Genomic DNA, 15,972 nt, shown 5'->3' on the forward strand with positions numbered 1-15,972 from the left:
CATGGGAATGTGCATGGGCATGCATGTGCGAGATGGAAGGCCAGCCTGTCTTTGAGCTGGTTTTCGTAGCCCTTTTGTGAAGTGAATTGTTCTTAAGGGCTGTAGAGGTGAATCTAAAGAGAGGCATCAGTCCTTCATTAATGCAGCCCAGGCTGGCTGACCCCTGGTTAATGTTGCTATCATTTCTAGAGGAGAGAGCAGCTACCTTTCATTTGAAATGACTCATGTTTAATGCATCTCTCTGGTATAGCATTTAACCTCACCTCTGGGATTGGATGGTTGCATACTGGTGACACGGCCATGCCGGGCACGAGGGGAAGTGGGGTTGGCAGTTATGTGGGTTAGCCAAGCAGGCCCCTCAGGACCGGTGGGGTTGAAATGGCCATGCAGAGTTATTCTGACCAGTCTGGCATTTACTTAACATGGCGAGCCCCTTCCCCCTGACCTGTCACCAGGGTGGCCCAGGTCCCCCTTGGCTCTCTGAACCACTTAGTGGCCGTGGTCTGGCCCATGACTGGAATCTTTAAGCAGGAGAGACTCGGTGGTGCTAGGGTTTTGGATGCACTCTGTGTGTAAAGGTGCGTACGTGCGTGCGCGCATTGATGGCTTTTAGCTTACTAACCAGTGATGGAAAAGTAGCCAATCGTCATACTTGAGTAAAAGTAAAGATACCTTAATAGAAAATGACTCAAGTAAAAGTTGAAAGTCACCCAGTGAAATTCTACTTGAGTAGAAGTCTAGAAGTATTTGATTTTATAGTATAAGTATCAAAAGTAAAAGTATGAATCATTTAAAATTCCTAGTTAACAAACAAAGCACGTGTGCTATGAGTCAATAGGGTTGACCAGGGACGTTCCCTTGATAAGTGCGTGAATGTGACCATTTGCCTGTCCTGTTAACCATTCAAAATGTAAAGAGTACTTTTGGGTGCCAGAGAAAATGTATGGAGTAAAATGTACATTATTTTCTTTAGGAATGTAGTGAAGTAAAAGTTGTCAAAATTATAAATAGTAAAGTACAGATACCCCAAAAAAATGACTTAAGTAGTACTTTAAAGTATTTTTACTTAAGTAATGTACACCACTGCTACTAACAGCAAAGTGAGTAAGAAACATTTATGGGTGATTCATGTCTATGTATCAATGTTGATGCATGAATCGATTACTGCACTCTTGGAGGTATAGTCAACCTGCTGATGATCTCAACACTCTTCATTTCTATGTGTATAATCAGGCTACGTTTGCTGAGTACTACGCTACACTCTTAGGAAAAACTTGCTATCTAGAGCCTAAAGGGTTATTTGGCTGTCCCCATAGGAGAACCCTTTGAAGAACCATTTTTGGTTCTAGGTAGAACCCTTTTGGTTTCAGGAAGAACTTTTTGGGGTTCCATGTAGAACCTTTTCCACAGAAAGGGTTATCCTATGGTACAGGCGAAGAACCCTTTGGAACCCCTTTTAAGTGTACCACTTATGTTATTCCATGTTGTTTGATTTTTGGGAAATGTTTGTCAAATGGGACATATTTGTCAAAGAAACTGCTTGAGACGATGTCATCCGATGACTCAATTCAGGCCATGTCAGACATCCATTAGATGCATTGGCACCAAAAATAAGAGTTGAAATGTCTCTCAGGATAGAAAAGAAAACCAAATAGGAAATATTTTCTTTTCAGTCTCCACACTAACATTTTCAACTGATTTCTCTGGTGCTAGGACGAATCAACAAAATCCCACCCGTCTCTTGGAGAATTGCATTAGTATGTCACCGTGATGGAAATTTGGCAAATGTTGAAGGAATATGGGTTGTCTAATCAGAACTAGCCTCAGAGCAGAATCCTGACACTCGGTTGGCATAGAGTGGTTTTTAAGGATTTAACTGGTGCCAGATGAATTGCATTATGGGTTCATTATGGGTGAAGACGGTCATTTTCAGAGAGATAGCGATGGCAGACACCGCAGATGGACAATCTGGGACCTAAGATCTTTGAAATGGTGTCATTTGCTTTTGCTGTCATATAAAAACTGAATTGAACCACCAATAAGCTTGTGCTTGCTATTTAGACCAATTCTGACATGTTCAATATGTTTATTATGCTGTGATTATGTCACTGGCTATGTTGGTACTGAATATAACTTATAACTGAACTGTCAAATCCTTTGCTGATGACTTGTCTGAATTGAAAATGCCCGGTGTGATACTGAATCTATGAAACCATTCACTCTTTTCCCTGAGCAGAAATTGAGTACCCTAGAAATCATATTTCCCTGCCTTCTTAAAATCAAATCAAATATAAGTGTATTAGTCACGTACACAGATAAGCAGGTGCAGCAAAATGTTAGCTTCATGCTATGCTAGTGACTTTTCAAAGTTGTTAATCTGTGGTGAATGGAGCTAATCGCTAATACAAATGTTTTTCTCTTGTTCTCCCTCCCTTCCCCTGACACAGGAGCTGCTCAGTACCCAGGTAAACCCCCTACCTCCTCCTCTCTTCTCATGTACTTCTCTTACTTGTCTAGTACCCTTCTCTTCTTCGTTTTTACTGAATGGTCGCGTCTCTGTGTGCTGCATATTAACTAACACTGGTTTCGCCATATCAATTTTATTTTCTCTGACTTATTTTTTCTCTTTCTTTGGCTCTGCTTCCGTATGTCTTGTGCCACCACTGCATAACTGCTGATAGACTGTGGCTTCTGTACCTACTTTTTTTTCTTCTTGACTTATTTTCTTCCTCATCCCTCTCTTGTTCTGGATACCTTTTGCTCACTATAGCTGGTCTAGGGTCAGTATTGTTGAGCACTGCATAATGGATGATGGAAAACTTTGGGTCAGGGAGAGCTGATCTGAAACCAGATGATATGAGCAGAAGGTAACTAGACTCTAGAGCTTCAGCTTGTCACGTTCTCTTTTTCTTCTCAATGTTTTGTGTTAGTGTTTTAGATGTCGATGGTCTGTGGTTTGTGAAATTGTTTGCATTGTCGATAAAATATATTTTGATACTCCTTAGCAAAACCTCAGAGCTTATTTTAAGAATGCCACTTCATTCATACTTAGACTCTGTGAAATGGATGGCATGTCTGGACATGCCTGATTTTAAAATAACAGCTTTATCACATTTGCCTGCTAACAAGGGCTGTTTTAATCTAAGCCGTCACCAATTATCACCCGAATTGGCCACTCAAACACTTAAGTTTGCATTGCTCCATGGCACCATGGCAAACTGGGCTGAATTCATGGGTTGGAACTAAAATAAGTGACACAAGCTACAAAGTAAGGTGTCTTTTTTTGTCTTCAACTTTGATTGTCTTTCATTCAGTCAGCCACAATTAAATTGTGCTTTCGCAGATAGCATACAGTCACGACTCTCTCACCAACTATAGCACAACTCCAATCCTGGAGTGTGTACATCTTTATTCCATCCCAGCTCTAAATTGAATGCCTAGTTAATTTGCTGAATCAGGTTTGTTGGTGCTGGAGTGGAACCAAAGCCTGCACACTCTGTGGCTCTTATCCGAACCAGACCATTAGCTTTTAGCCCATTAGCCAAACGTACTGTAGACCAGGTTGCGGACAGTCAGACGTTGAAACTTGACTGCTTGTCAACAGTCCTCACTGCGGCACAGGCGACACTCGTGCAGGGGTCTGGATCTAGCATACCCCCTGGCGAAGGGAGTTTTGAGCCTCGGCTCAGCAAACTGTCTGTGCCCTTCCTCTCTGTGTCTCCTTCTCCAATGTTTATCCCTTGATCTCACATCCAACTGTCCTGTCTAAAAGAATCAATGAAATATGAAAGAAGTTCGGGACTCCGAAATAATTAAAAAGAAAAAGGACAGCATTCAACCCAGGATGTTCTCATACGAGGTATCTACCTCTGAGCCATTTCAGGAGCTAGCTAACAAAAAAGAGCAACAAGTTATTTGATAGGATGACAGGATGAATCACAATAATAAATAATAATTACTTAATGCCAATCCTGGTTATAGGTAACAATCCTTTGTGTGAACTGCCAACATTATTATGCATATTATTTGTTAATTGTGGGAAAAAATTAAGATATGCTAGATTTTTTTAATATACACTACAGTTCAAGAGTTTGTGGTCACTTAGAAATGTCCTTGTTTTTGAAAGAAAAGCATTTTTTTTGTCCATTAAAATAACATCAAATTGATCAGAAATACAGTGTATACATTGTTGATGTTGTAAATGACTGTTGTAGCTGGAAACGGCTGATTTTTAAAATGGATTATCTACATAGGTGTACAGAGGCCCATTATCATCGACCATCACTCCTGTGTTCCAATGGCACGTTGTGTTAGCTAATCCAAGTTTATAATTTTAAAAGGCCTATTGATCATTAGAAAACCCTTTTGCAATTATGTTTGCACAGCTGAGAACTGTTGTTCTTATAAAAGAAGCAATAAAACTGGCCTTTAGGCGAGTTGAGTATCTGGAGCATCAACATTTGTGGGTTCGTTTACAGGCACAAAATGTCCATAAATAAAGGCCACGTCAGTTTATTCTTGTTTTGAGAAATGAAGGCTATTTCATGCGAGAAATTGCCAAGAAACTCCAGATCTCATACAACGCTGTGTACTATTCCCTTAACAGAACAGCACAAAGTGGCTCTAACCAGAATAGAAAGAGTGGGAGGCCCCGGTGCAGAACTGCGCAAGAGGACAAGTACATTAGTGTGTCTAGTTTGAGAAACAGACAAATATCATGGATATAATGGAACTAGTGGATATATGGAGGCTTAAATATCCTGACCTAGTGAGACATAAACAAAAAAAGAAATGTCCTCTCACTATCAACTGCATTTATTTTCAGCAAACTTAACGTGTAAATATGTGTATGAACATAAGATTCAACAACTGAGACATAACTGAACAAGTTCCACAGAGAGGTGACTAACAGAAATGGAATAATGTGTCCCTGAACAAAAGGGGGTCAAAATCAAAAGTAACAGTCAGTATCTGGTGTGTACGCTAACCATGGTCTCCAGGTGGCATTAAGTACTGCAGTGCATCTCCTCTTCATGGACTGCACCAGATTTGCCAATTCTTGCTGTGAGATGTTACTCCGCTCTTCCACGAAGGCACCTGCAAATTCCCAGACATTTCTGGGGGGAATGGCCCTAGCCCTCTCCCTCTGATCCAACAGGTCCCAGACATGCTCGATGGGATTGACATCCGGGCTCTTCACTGGCCATGACAGAACACTGACATTCCTGTCTTGCAGGAAATCACGCACAGAACGAGCAGTATGTCTGGTGGCATTGTCATGCTGGAGGGTCATGTCAGGATGAGCCTGCAGGACGGGTACCACATGAGGGAGGAGGATGTCTTCCCTGTAATGCACAGTGTTGAGATTGCCTGCAATGACAACAAACTCAGTCCGATGATGCTGTGACACACCGCCCCAGATCATGACGGACCTTCCACCTCAATCCCGCACCAGAGGACAGTCCTGGGTGTAATGCTCATTCCTTTGACGATAAACGTGAATCCGACCATCACCCCTGATGAGACAAAACCGCGACTTGTCAGTGTAAAGCACTTTTTTTATAAAAAAAATGTTATTTCAATTTTACACCCTTTTTCTCCCCAATTTCATAGTATCCAATTATTAGTAGTTAATATCTTGTCTCATCGCTACAACTCCCGTACGGGCTCGGGAGAGACGAAGGTCGAAAGTCATGCGTCCTCCAAAACACAACCCAACCAAGCCGCACTGCTTCTTAACACAGCGCACATCCAACCCGGAAGCCAGCCACACCAATGTGTCGGAGAAAACACTGCACCTGGCAACCGTGGTTAGCGTGCACTGCGCCCGGCCCGCCACAGGAGTCGCTGGTGCGCGACGAGACAAGGATATCCCTACCGGCCAAACCCTCCTTAACCCGGACGACGCTAGACCAATTGTGCGTCACCCCACGGACCTCCCAGTCTAGGCTGGCTGCGAAAGAACCTGGGCACGAACTCAGAGTCTCTGGTGGCACAGCTAGCGCTGCGATGCAGTGCCCTAGACCACTGCGACACCTGGGAGGCCTGAAGAGCACCTTTTGCCAGTCCTGTCTGATCCAGCAATGGTGGGTTTGTGCCCTTAGGCGACGTTGTTGCCGGTGATGTCTGGTGAGGACATGTCTTACAAGAGGCTTGCAAGCCTTCAATCCAGCCTCTCTCAGCTTATTGCAGACAGTCTGAGGGATTGATAGAGGGATTGTGCGTTCATAGTGTAACTCGGGCAGTTGTTGTTGCCATCCTGTACCTGTCCCGCAGGTGTGATGTTTGGATGTACCGATCCTGTGCAAGTGTTGTGACACGCAGTCTTCCACTGAGAGGACGATCTGCTGTCCGTCCTCCCTGTAGTGCTGTCCTAGGCGTCTCACATTATGGACATTGCAATTTATTGCCCTGGCCACATCTGCAGTCCTCATGCCTTCTTGCAACATGCCTAAGGCATGTTCATGCAGATGAGCAGGGACCCTGGGCATCTTTCTTTTGGTGTTTTTCAGAGTCCCTAGAAAGGCCTCTTTAGTGTCCTAAGTTTTCATAACTGTGACCTTAATTGTCTACCGTCTGTAAGCTGTTAGTGTCTTAACGACCGTTCCACAGGTGCATGTTCATTAATTGTTTATGGTTAATTGAAACAGTGTTTAAACCCTTTATATTGGAGATCTGTGAAATTATTTTGATTTTTATGAATTATCTTTGAAAGGCAGGGTCCTGAAAAGGGGTGTTTCATTTTTTTGCTGAATTTATATGGTGGAGGCTCAATCAAACTAGTGGTCTTGACAACTTTCTTATGTCATTCTTGCTCGCACCAAAAGTTTAAAAAGTGTTGATAGGGGACAGATTTTTATTTATTTATGATTATTTAACCTTTATTTAACTAGGCAAGTCAGTTAAGAACAAATTCTTATTCACAATGACAGCTTGCCATCAAATAATTGGCATATACATTACTCTTACAGAATTTCCACATGGGTGAGGATATTGGACATTTTATAAAAAATCATAGGATAACAACTTGTTTTTCACCAGGACAGAATAATGTATAACTGACTTTATCCTACATAACATTGATACAGCAGATCCCCTTACTGTATGGGACACTTTTTTAAATGTGTCTTTAGAGGCCATGCAATTCAATACTCATCTTTAAAACAAAAGCAATTTAACTCAAAGAATCCATATTAAAGGATATAGAGACTAACAGTACAGATAGATATCAATCAAAACAGTACCTTAGAGGCACATAATATGTTAGAGGAAAAACAAAAGAAATGGAAGAACTTATTCAAGAAAGATCAAGCGTAATATATTATAAAAAAATAAAGCAAACAGGATGGGATATGGGGAAAAATACACCAATTTCTTTTCAATCTTCAATATAAAACTGCTACCAAAAATAATTTACTGTAATTTGTTACAAATGACGGGGTCACCCATGATTCACCAAACAATATTTTGAAAGAGGATTACTGTGTAGTTTACCAATAAGATGGTCTGGTAGTGAAGTGGACATACTTGGTATTCATATCCCGAAAGAAAGAAATTACAACCAACTAATTGCAGCATTAACAAAAAAATGGAAGAGGCAAGTGGAAGGGGGAGAAAGTAAGGAACTTGAGTCGCCCCTGTATTAAAGACCAAAATTGGCTAAAGGAAATTGTGATAAATAAAAAAGTTTACCAGTTTCATTTAAGGACCAAAAAACTGACAGCTGTGCCATATAGATAGTTGGGAAGAGATTTTCGATGTACCGATTCCATGGCACATGTTTTATGAACTGATACAAAATATTGCTGGATTCAAAAGGTTATAATTTTTTCATTTTAGTTATTATAAAACATTTTTGCAACCAATAGAATGTTATATATATTATATGGGGGATAGAACCATCCCAGCTCTGCATATTTTGCTGCGAAGAGACAGAATCATTAGATCATTTGTTTTGGTTACTGTCCATATGTAGCTTATTTCTGGTCGCAGGTTCAGGAATGGCTGACAACATTTACCTGGAACTAACTCTGCAAATTGCACTGCTGGGTGATTTAAAAAGTCATAGTCAATCAATTAATAATATAATAATACTCTTAGCAAAAAGTTTTATCTTTAATTTACAATATGTAGAATGTATGAGAATAGAAAGGTTCAGAACTTTTGTGAAACATCACGGCACAGTTGAAAAATATATGGCAAATATAAATCAAAACCTGGATGGTGTTCAGAGATATAGAGGAGGGGTTGAGTGAAGCTAACTGTTGTAAACTATACTGTTTCTGTAAAATGTATATAGGGAAAGGGAAAGGGGGATACCTAGTCGGTTGTACAACTGAATGCCTTCAACTGAAATATGTCTTCCGCATTTAACCCAACCCCTCTGAATCAGAGAGGTGCAGGGGGCTGCCTTAATCGACATCCACGTCCTAAAGTTGTTGTCCAATACTTTACTCCAATTAGGATAGGGATGGTAGGGTTAGGGGAAAAGAATAAAAGGAAAATATCTTAAATATACAGTACCAGTCAAAAGTTTGGACACACCTACTCGTTCCAGGGTTATTCTTTATTTTTACTATTTTCTGCATTGTAGAATAATAGTGAAGACATCAAAACTATGACATAACACATATAGTACTGAGCAGCAGGTTTCCGAATACTTTATTTTGTATTCATGTACAAGGTAGCTGTGGAGAGACAGCCAGGTGCTAGAGCCACATAGTACATACACTTAAGTGTGCACTCTCTCACACACACACACACTAACACACACCGCTAACCAAAAGGAGAAACGGTGAGTGTGGAGGAGAGGAGGGGGGTAGAGGGATGCTGATAGCCTGTGTTCTGCTGCAGTGCCCTCTACCTCCCCACCTCTCTCTTTCTTTCTAAGTCTGTATCTCCCTCTTGTTCTCTTTCACCATCTCTCTTTCTCCTCCTTCAGACTGTCTGCAGGGTCTCAACCAGTTTTTGTTTATCTGGCTGGTAGTGGAGGAGATGAGCCCACTCTATCGCTCCTATCTCTCTCCTTCCCTGCCTCTCTCCCTCTCTCCTTCCCTCTCTCCTGCCTCACTCCCTCTCTCTCCCTCCCTGCCTCTCTCTCCCTCCCTGCTTCTCTCCCTCTCTCCTCCCTGAAAGAGATTTCCAAATGAGTGAGCATAATGGCAGGCCCTCTAGTTATAGCACCACTGCCTCTGATGCATTAATCTCTGGGATGCCACCCCTCCCCTCCCACACACACACACACACACACACACACACACACACACACACACACACACACACACACACAAAGTAGTACAGATAGACACTCACGCCATGCTGGTGCACATACACAAATCCCTTCACAGAGAGTCACAGTAAATGCACACATAATCATGCATTAATCACATGCATGATCATCAACATTAATCACATGCATGATCATCAACATAAATCACATGCATGCAAGCAGCTACACACACACACACACACACACACACACACACACACACACACACACACTTAATGACACTAAAAGCACACACACACATCGTCCCATCACGCTACTGATTTGGACGCTTTTCTGCTCTCCTTCTCTCCATCCATCCATCCATGGACAGCTCCCACGTGACCTCCATTTTACTGGTCATTAGCACCACACAGGCCTCCCCCTCCTTCTTTACTTCTCTTCTCCCTCCTTTATTGAAAGGCACTGCAAATGTCTCCCCACTGTCTCCTCTCAGAGTGGAAAGGGGGATGATGTCGAGGGAGAAAGGGAATAATAGCACAGAAATGCTTTTGAAGGATTTTCTCCGTTTTTTTCTCCTCCAAAGTGTTGATGCAGAGGTCAGTTTATAAACACTGTCTCCTAATCTGCATAAAAACGCCATGCTATTGTTGCTAATTAGCCACTACAAAAGCTTCTTCAAACTTTTCTTTGGGACGAGTAATCACAACTTAAGCTTTAGGCCCTTTTTGTATTGGAATAGGCTTTATGAATATCGGTGGCATTGGTTCACTATTAACATAACAAGTAGTACAGAATTGTTCAGAAGTGTTTTTTTGCGTGTTTTTTTACAGTTATTTTTATTCATATACCTCTGGAGACATAAAAAAAACAATACCACTTAGTGAAATTACAAGGGGAAGCATAGAACGAGTCAAAGACGATGTGGGATCATTCCAATTCATTCCCTTTGAATGAGGTAGCTATCTCAAATACTAAAACATCCTCAGTATTTAAGAAACCATGAACGTTTCTGAGGAAAATTAAACCACTTGACGTCGTTCAATGATTCAACATCATCCCTATCAAACCTTTGATCTTATTACTGTGCGATAAAATATCTCTAAAACGTCCTTTTTACTCCCTTTAATAAGATTTGTTTAATCTTAAAAGCAGGCCATTTCTAAAAGGCTTAAATCAGGCTTAATGTATTTTATATTCTTGAGCAGCAGGGTACTTTTAGCCTGGTCCCAGATCTGTGTGTGCTGTAGAATCAACTATGGTTTGGCATGACAATGGCCGTAGAAGTTGGCATGACAGCCCAAACACATTGGTACATGGGTAGGGTTATTTGCATTAAGGCAGTGTACTGTATGGGAATTTGATGCTTTTTTACAATACAGTGTCTAGTTGGTTAGGGATTTTGGCAGGGCTGCATCACTGTGCATTTCGGGTTGAGAACTGGGTCTCCTACTCACAGATAGAGTGGTCAATGGCCACCCAAACTTATCCAGTCCACAGCAGAATTGGGTTGTGAAAAATCAAAGGGAGATAAAAGAAGTGCCTCTTGTTTTTTGAGAGAACACCAGGGAAACTCACACACACACTGAATTAGAGGTCGACCGATTAATCGGAATGGCCGATTAATTAGGGCCGATTTCAAGTTTTCATAACAATCGGAAATCTGTATTTTTGGGCTCCGATTTTATTTTGTTATTTTTTACACCTTTATTTAATATTTATTTAACAAGACAAGTCAGTTAAGAACACATTCTTATTTTCAATGACGGCCTAGGAACAGTGGGTTAACTGCCTTGTTCAGGGGCAGAGAATGACAGATTTTCACCTTGTCAGCTCGGGGGAACCAATCTTGCAACTTAACTAGTCCAACGCAATAACGACCTGCCTCTCTCTCGTTGCACTCCACAAGGAGTTACGCGAATGCAGTAAGCCAAGATAAGTTGCTAGCTAGCATTAAACTTATCTTATAAAAAACGATCATAATTACTAGTTAACTACACATGGTTGATGATATTACTAGATATTATCTAGCGTGTCCTGCGTTGCATATAATCTGACTGAGCAAACAAGCATACAAATATATAAGTATCTGACTGAGCGGTGGTAGGCAGAAGCAGGCGTGTAAACATTCATTCAAACAGCATTTCGTGCGTTTTGCCAGCAGCTTTTTGTTGTGCGTCAAGCATTGCGCTGTTTATGACTTCAAGCCTATCAACTCCCGAGATGAGGCTCGTGAAACCGAAGTGAAATGGCTAGCTAGTTAGCGTGTGCTAATTGTCGTTATGTTTCTGGTTCAAGCCCAGGGAGGAGCGAGGAGAGGGACGGAAGCTATACTGTTACACTGGCAATACTAAAGTGCCTATAAGAACGTCCAATAGTCAAAGGTTAATGAAATACAAATGGTATAGAGGGAAATAGTCCTATAATAACTACTTCCTAAAAATATTGAAGACTCATGTTGAAAGGAATCACCAGCTTTCATATGTTCTCATGTTCTGAGCAAAGAACTGAAACGTTAGCTTTCTTACATGGCACATATTTTACATGGAACATATTGCACTTTTACTTTCTTCTCCAACACTTTGTTCTTGCATTATTTAAACCAAATTGAACATGTTTCATTATTTACTTGAGGCTAAATTGATGTTATTGATGTATTATATTAAGTTGAAATAAATGTTCATTCAGTATTGTTGTAATTGTCATTATTACAAATAAATGTTTTAAAAAATCAGCCGATTAATCGGTATCGGCTTTTATGGTCCTCCAATAATCGGTATCGGTATCGGCGTTAAAAAATCATAGTCGGTCGACCTCTACACTGAATGCTAGCGGATGAGAGTCATATCATCTGGGGTGCTTAGATACACCCTGTCAAACACGTTCTCAGTGAGATATGACTATTTGACCTCCAAATTCACCATGTCAAAATACAGCATTGTTTGTTTGTTGTAAATTGTCTCCTTAGCTGTAGTGTGATACATAAGATAAGCGTAAGCAGAAGCTACAGTCCTAGTTAATTGCTGGGACAATAGACCCTTCAAAACTAATCTGACATAACTGGATAAGTGTAACGAATACAGTGACAACCTTGCTTTCACCCAATTAGATCAGTGATCCGGCGCCGACAGAGATGGCCACCTCGCTTCGCGTTCCTAGGAAACTATGCAGTTTTTTTTTTACGTGTTATTTCTTACATTAGTACCCCAGGTCATCTTAGGTTTCATTACATACAGTCGAGAAGAACTACTGAATATAAGAGCAGCGTCAACTCACCATCAGTACGACCAAGAATATGACTTTCGCGAAGCGGATCCTGTGTTCTGCCTTTCACCCAGGACAACGGAATGGATCCCAGCCGGCGACCCCAAAAAAACGACTTCGTAAAAGAGGGAAACGAAGCATGTCTTCTGGTCGGACTCCGGAGACGGGTACATCGTGCACCACTCCCCAGTATACTTCTCGCCAATGTCCAGTCTCTTGACAACAAGGTTGATGAAATCCGAGCAAGGTTAGCATTCCAGAGGGACATCAGAGACTGTAACGTTATTTGCTTCATGGTAACATGGCTCACTGGAGAGACGCTATCGGAGTCGGTGCAGCCAGCTGGTTTCTCCACGCATCGCGCCGACAGAAACAAACATCTCTCTGGTAAGAAGAGGGGCGGGGGCGAATGCCTTATGGCTAACGAGACGTGGTGTGGTCACAAAAGCATACAGGAACTCAAGTCCTTCTGTTCACCTGATTTAGAATTCCTCACAATCAAATGTCGACCGCATTATCTACCAAGGTAATTATCTTCGATTATAATCACAGCCGTATTTATTCCCCCCCAAGCAGACACATCGATGGCTCTGAACAAACTTTATTTGACTCTTTGCAAACTGGAATCCATACATCCTGAGGCTGCATTCATTGTAGCTGGGGATTTTAACAAGGCTAATCTGAAAACAAGACTCCCTAAATTGTCCCGCCCTCCTTTCGGAAAAGCTGACCACGACTCCATTTTGTTGATCCCTGCCTACAGACAAAAACTAAAACAAGAAGCTCCCACGCTGAGGTCTGTCCAACGCTGGTCCGACCAATCTGATTCCACACTCCAAGACTGCTTCCATCACGTGGACTGGGATATGTTTCGTATTGCGTCAGACAACAACATTGACGAATACGCTGATTCGGTGTGCGAGTTCATTAGAACGTGCGTTGAAGATGTCGTTCCCATAGCAACGCTTAAAACATTCCCAAACCAGAAACCGTGGATTAATGGCAGCATTCGCGTGAAACTGAAAGCGCAAACCACTGCTTTTAATCAGGGCAAGGTGACCGGAAACATGACCGAATACACATAGTGTAGCTATTCCCTCCGCAAGGCAATCAAACAAGCTAAGCGTCAGTATAGAGATAAAGTAGAATCTCAATTCAATGGTTCAGACACGAGGTATGTGGCAGGGTCTACAGTCAATCACGGATTACAAAAAGTAAACCATCCTCGTCACGGACCAGGATGTCTTGCTCCCAGGCAGACTAAATAACTTTTTTGCCCGCTTTGAGGACAATACAGTGCCACTGACACAGCCTGCAACCAAAACTTGCGGCCTCTCCTTCACTGCAGCCGAGGTGAGTAAAACATTTAAACGTGTAAACCCTCGCAAGGCTGCAGGCCCAGACGGCATCCCCAGCCGCGCCCTCAGAGCATGCGCAGACCAGCTGGTGTGTTTACGGACATATTCAATCAATCCCTATCCCAGTCTGCTGTTCCCACATGCTTCAAGAGGGCCACCATTGTTCATGTTCCCAAGAAAGCTAAGGTAACTGAGCTAAACGACTACCGCCCCGTAGCACTCACTTCCGTCATCATGAAGTGCTTTGAGAGACTAGTCAAGGACCATATCACCTCCACCCTACCTGACACCCGAGACACACTACAATTTGCTTACCGCCCAAATAGGTCCACAGACAATGCAATCTCAACCACACTGCACACTGCCCTAACCCATCTTGACAAGAGGAATACCTATGTGAGAATGCTGTTCATCGACTACTGCTCGGCATTTAACACCATAGTACCCTCCAAGCTCGTCATCAAGCTCGAGACCCTGGGTCTCAACCCCGCCCTGTGCAACTGGGTATTGGACTTCCTGACGGGCCGCCCCCAGGTGGTGAGGGTAGGCAACAACATCTCCACCCCGCTGATCCTCAACACTGGGGCCCCACAAGGTTGCATTCTGAGCCCTCTCCTGTACTCCCTGTTCACCCACGACTGCGTGGCCACGCACGCCTCCATCTCAATCATCAAGTTTGCGGACGACATAACAGTGGTAGGCTTGATTACCAACAATGACATGATGGCCTACAGGGAGGAGGTGAGGGCCCTCGGAATGTGGTGTCAGGAAAATAACCTCACACTCAACGTCGACAAAACTAAGGAGATGATTGTGGACTTCAGGAAACAGCAGAGGGAACACCCCCCTATCCACATCGATGGAACAGTAGTGGAGAGGGTAGTAAGTTTAAAGTTCCTCGGCATACACATCACAGACAAACTGAATTGGTCCACCCACACAGACAGCATCGTGAAGAAGGCGCAGCAGCGCGTCTTCAACCTCAGGAGGCTGAAGAAATTCGGCTTGCACAATCGAGAGCATCCTAGCGGGCTGTATCACCGCCTGGTACGGCAACTGCTCCGCCCACAACCGTAAGGCTCTCCAGATGGTAGTGAGGTCTGCACAACGCATCGCCGGGGGCAAACTACCTTCCTTCCAGGACACCTACACCACCCGATGTTACAGGAAGGCCATAAAGATCATCAAGGACAACAACCACCCGAGCCACTGCCTGTTCACCCCGCTATCATCCAGAAGGCGAGGTCAGTACAGGTGCATCAAAGCTGGGACCGAGAGACTGAAAAACAGCTTCTAACTCAAGGCCATCAGACTGTTAAACAGCCACCACTAACATTGAGTGCCTGCTGCCAACACAATGACTCAACTCCAGCTACTTTAATAATGGGAATTGATGGGAAATGATGTAAAATATATCACTAGCCACTTTAAACAGTGCTACCTAATATAATGTTTACATACCCTACATTATTCATCTCATATGTATATGTATATACTGTACTCTATATCATCTACTGCATCTTTATGTAATACATGTATCACTAGCCACTTTAACTATGCCACTTTGTTTACATACTCATCTCATATGTATATACTGTACTCGATACCATCTACTGTATCTTGCCTATGCCGCTCTGTACCATCACTCATTCATATATCTTTATGTACATATTCTTTATCCCCCTACACTTGTGTGTATTAAGACAGTAGTTTTGGAATTGTTAGTTAGATTACTTGTTGGTTATTACTGCATTGTCGGAACTAGAAGCACAAGCATTTCGCTACACTCGCAATAACATCTGCTAACCATGTGTATGTGACAAATAAAATTTGATTTGATTTGATTTTGATTTGATCTCAAGGTAGAACCTGCCTTGTGCATATCAACAGGGTCAAGTGCTCTACAAACAGTCCAATAACATTCCAATAACAGTCTAGCTACATTACCTAGTTATTGCTGGTTAGCTTTCGCAGGGTACAGCTCACCAAGGGGTGTAGCACAGTAAGAGCCTATCACTGCTCACTGCCTGTTTTAATAGCCTGCTGTGTGCTAGCTAGCTCAAGAGCCCCTTCCATATGCAAACACACTGGTCAATGGTTAATGCTAATTTGACACGGGTGCTA

The 15,972-nt window shown here is 42.4% G+C and overlaps 1 protein-coding gene across 1 annotated transcript in view; it reads left to right on the top strand.

Annotated features, from left to right (window-relative positions):
- LOC135550802 (cell adhesion molecule 1-like) overlaps nt 1-15,972 on the top strand; it is a 485,176-nt gene that overhangs the window by 335,511 nt on the left and 133,693 nt on the right. Inside the window, exon 2 of the mRNA XM_064981924.1 lies at nt 2,448-2,465. Coding sequence (XP_064837996.1) covers nt 2,448-2,465 — 18 coding nt within the window. The remainder of the gene's footprint in view (nt 1-2,447; nt 2,466-15,972) is intronic.

This window comes from Oncorhynchus masou, chromosome 12 (genome assembly GCF_036934945.1).
Source record: "Oncorhynchus masou masou isolate Uvic2021 chromosome 12, UVic_Omas_1.1, whole genome shotgun sequence".
Lineage (NCBI taxonomy): Eukaryota > Metazoa > Chordata > Actinopteri > Salmoniformes > Salmonidae > Oncorhynchus > Oncorhynchus masou.